The sequence below is a fragment of the Morone saxatilis genome, unplaced genomic scaffold, assembly GCF_004916995.1.
Source record: "Morone saxatilis isolate NCDOM2014 unplaced genomic scaffold, NCSU_SB_2.0 Contig16, whole genome shotgun sequence".
Classification (NCBI taxonomy): Eukaryota; Metazoa; Chordata; class Actinopteri; family Moronidae; genus Morone; species Morone saxatilis.
In genome coordinates, this window is record NW_023339718.1 from 20,944,782 (window position 1) to 20,946,953 (window position 2,172).

The 2,172-nt window shown below is 38.9% G+C and overlaps 1 protein-coding gene across 1 annotated transcript in view; it reads left to right on the top strand.

Annotated features, from left to right (window-relative positions):
* The window catches only part of gstt1a (glutathione S-transferase theta 1a), a 2,811-nt gene extending 1,115 nt beyond the window's left edge, over positions 1-1,696 (top strand). The window contains exons 3-5 of the mRNA XM_035659146.1: positions 168-324; positions 692-868; positions 1,394-1,696. Of these exons, the coding sequence (XP_035515039.1) occupies positions 168-324; positions 692-868; positions 1,394-1,594 (535 nt within the window). The 3' untranslated portion in view covers positions 1,595-1,696. The remainder of the gene's footprint in view (positions 1-167; positions 325-691; positions 869-1,393) is intronic.
* The last annotated feature ends 476 nt before the right edge of the window (positions 1,697-2,172 follow it).

The window sequence follows — 2,172 nt, forward strand, 5'->3', positions numbered from 1 at the left end:
TGACATTACTTGAACATCAGAAATGATTCATGTTAGCTGGTTGACTGTTTTCAGTGCAGATCAACATTATTGAAGTGAAACTGTTTCACAAACACCTCATCTGATTCTTTGTCATGTTTGAACATTCATTTATTTCACTTATTTTTCTCATGCTGTCTGTGTTGCAGCGTTGCGATCCTGAAGTACATGGTGCAGAAATATTCATCATCAGTGGCAGATCACTGGTATCCAGCTGACCTGCAGCAGCGAGCTCGTGTTAATGAATACCTGTCCTGGCAGCACACGAACCTCAGAGCTCATGGGTCAAAGGTCTTCCTGCTCAGGGTACGAGTCTCAGATCAACCCGGTGTTGTATCCTCATCTGACCTACTTCAGTACACACATTTCAGAAACGAGTTCATTTGTTTGTTTTGTTCCTTTTTGTAGCACTGAAAGTTTTAATTGCTGCTGCTTATTGTATCATTTGCAGTTTATATATACATGTATGCTTAAGATATCTTTAAATATATTGACATTATATTTTGATCGTGTTTGTCCTCTGTGGTTCACAGAATCTTAGTCTCTTTCAGTCGTGCTAGCAGCTCAGTAAATCAGGAATCACTTGCAGCTGTTAGTTGGAACAACAACTACACTGACTGCTGCTGCCAGTACTACTAAAGTCGGATTGATCTATGTGTGTGTCTCTGAACAGGCTCTGTTTCCTGTCATCATGGACTCTGAGGTCCCGAAGGAGAAGATGGACGCTGCTGTCGAGGATCTGAATCAGTCGCTCAACATGCTGGAGGAGAAGTTCCTGCAGAACAAACCGTTCATCCTTGGCAACAAAATCTCTCTGGCTGACCTGGTGGCAATAGTTGAGATCATGCAGGTAAGACTGTTACTGTTTTTACTACTATAACAGAACTGCTACTGGTAAGTAAATGTGACTGAAAACTTTATTTATATAGCATAGTGAATCTGTTAACACAACTTTAGTAATTTCATTTAAAATTGTCCTCAGAAATTGAGCTAAAACAAACGATTGATGTAATTTCATTAATTTTTATTTTTTATGGTGAGATATAGAAAAGAAAAGCTGAGAGGAAAAGAGCACTATGACTTAAAACAAAGCTCTGCAGCTGGAATAAAACTGTCACCCGGCCACTGGACACCTCTGATTTATAATACTAATTTAGGGTACAACCCAGAATTGATAGCATTGTGGGAGCTGAGAATGCATTATGATGAGATAATTACGATCTATTTTAAAGACCGTGTCTGCATTGTAGTGACCCCATTAGTGATCCCGACCCCAAGATTGAGAAACTCTGGTTTATACCTTTCATGTAATTACAATATTATCTTCTTTTTTAAAAGCTTGTGTATTGAGGTTGTGTTTCTGTGTGTTTTGCAGCCAATTGCAACTGGACTGGATGTGTTTGAAGGCCGGCCGAAGCTCATCGCCTGGAGGGACCGACTGAAGAAGGAGCTCGGCGAAAAGTTGTTCGACGAAGCTCACGAGGTGATCAAGAAGGTGAATAGCCTGGCAGAGAAGATGCAGGGCAACAGCAATCTGGAGATGCTCAAACCGAAGTTCCGGAAGATTTTCAGCTGAAGAAGTTTCTGTGTACAAACAGAGATAATGTGACTGCTGTTGATGTCTAAAAGTCTTTTTTTTTAACCAGCCTCCAGGTATTAAAATATTTGGAAAACTGTGCAGCTGTGTCCACATTGTCTAAAGATTCTTTAATGTGTTTATCCGATTTAGATAAAGACTGTGGAGATGAAGTTTGATTTTCTAACAAAAAAATCTGAATTTACAAAATGGAAACTGTGAAGTTTGTTTCTAAAACGTTGCAGCTGGGAATATTCACCAAGAAAGATTTGGACAAATGTACTTTACAACACATTATTGTCTATTAGAGGTTTTTTACCCCTGTTGAACTGTTTGAAGGCACACTCATGATCCCAGTACCACCCATATTAAAATCTCTTTAAAAATGTTATATGACTTAAAATGTATGTAAAAAAAACATAGCGAGTGAAAGTAAAAATAACAGACATTTTAAAGGTTATTATCACACACTCACTGTGATTAGCCTGACACTGTCAGACTAATTAGCAAATGCCAAGTTGGTGCTCCATCATACGGTACCACTGTACCACTAAAAACTACCATACTCGTAATGCAGC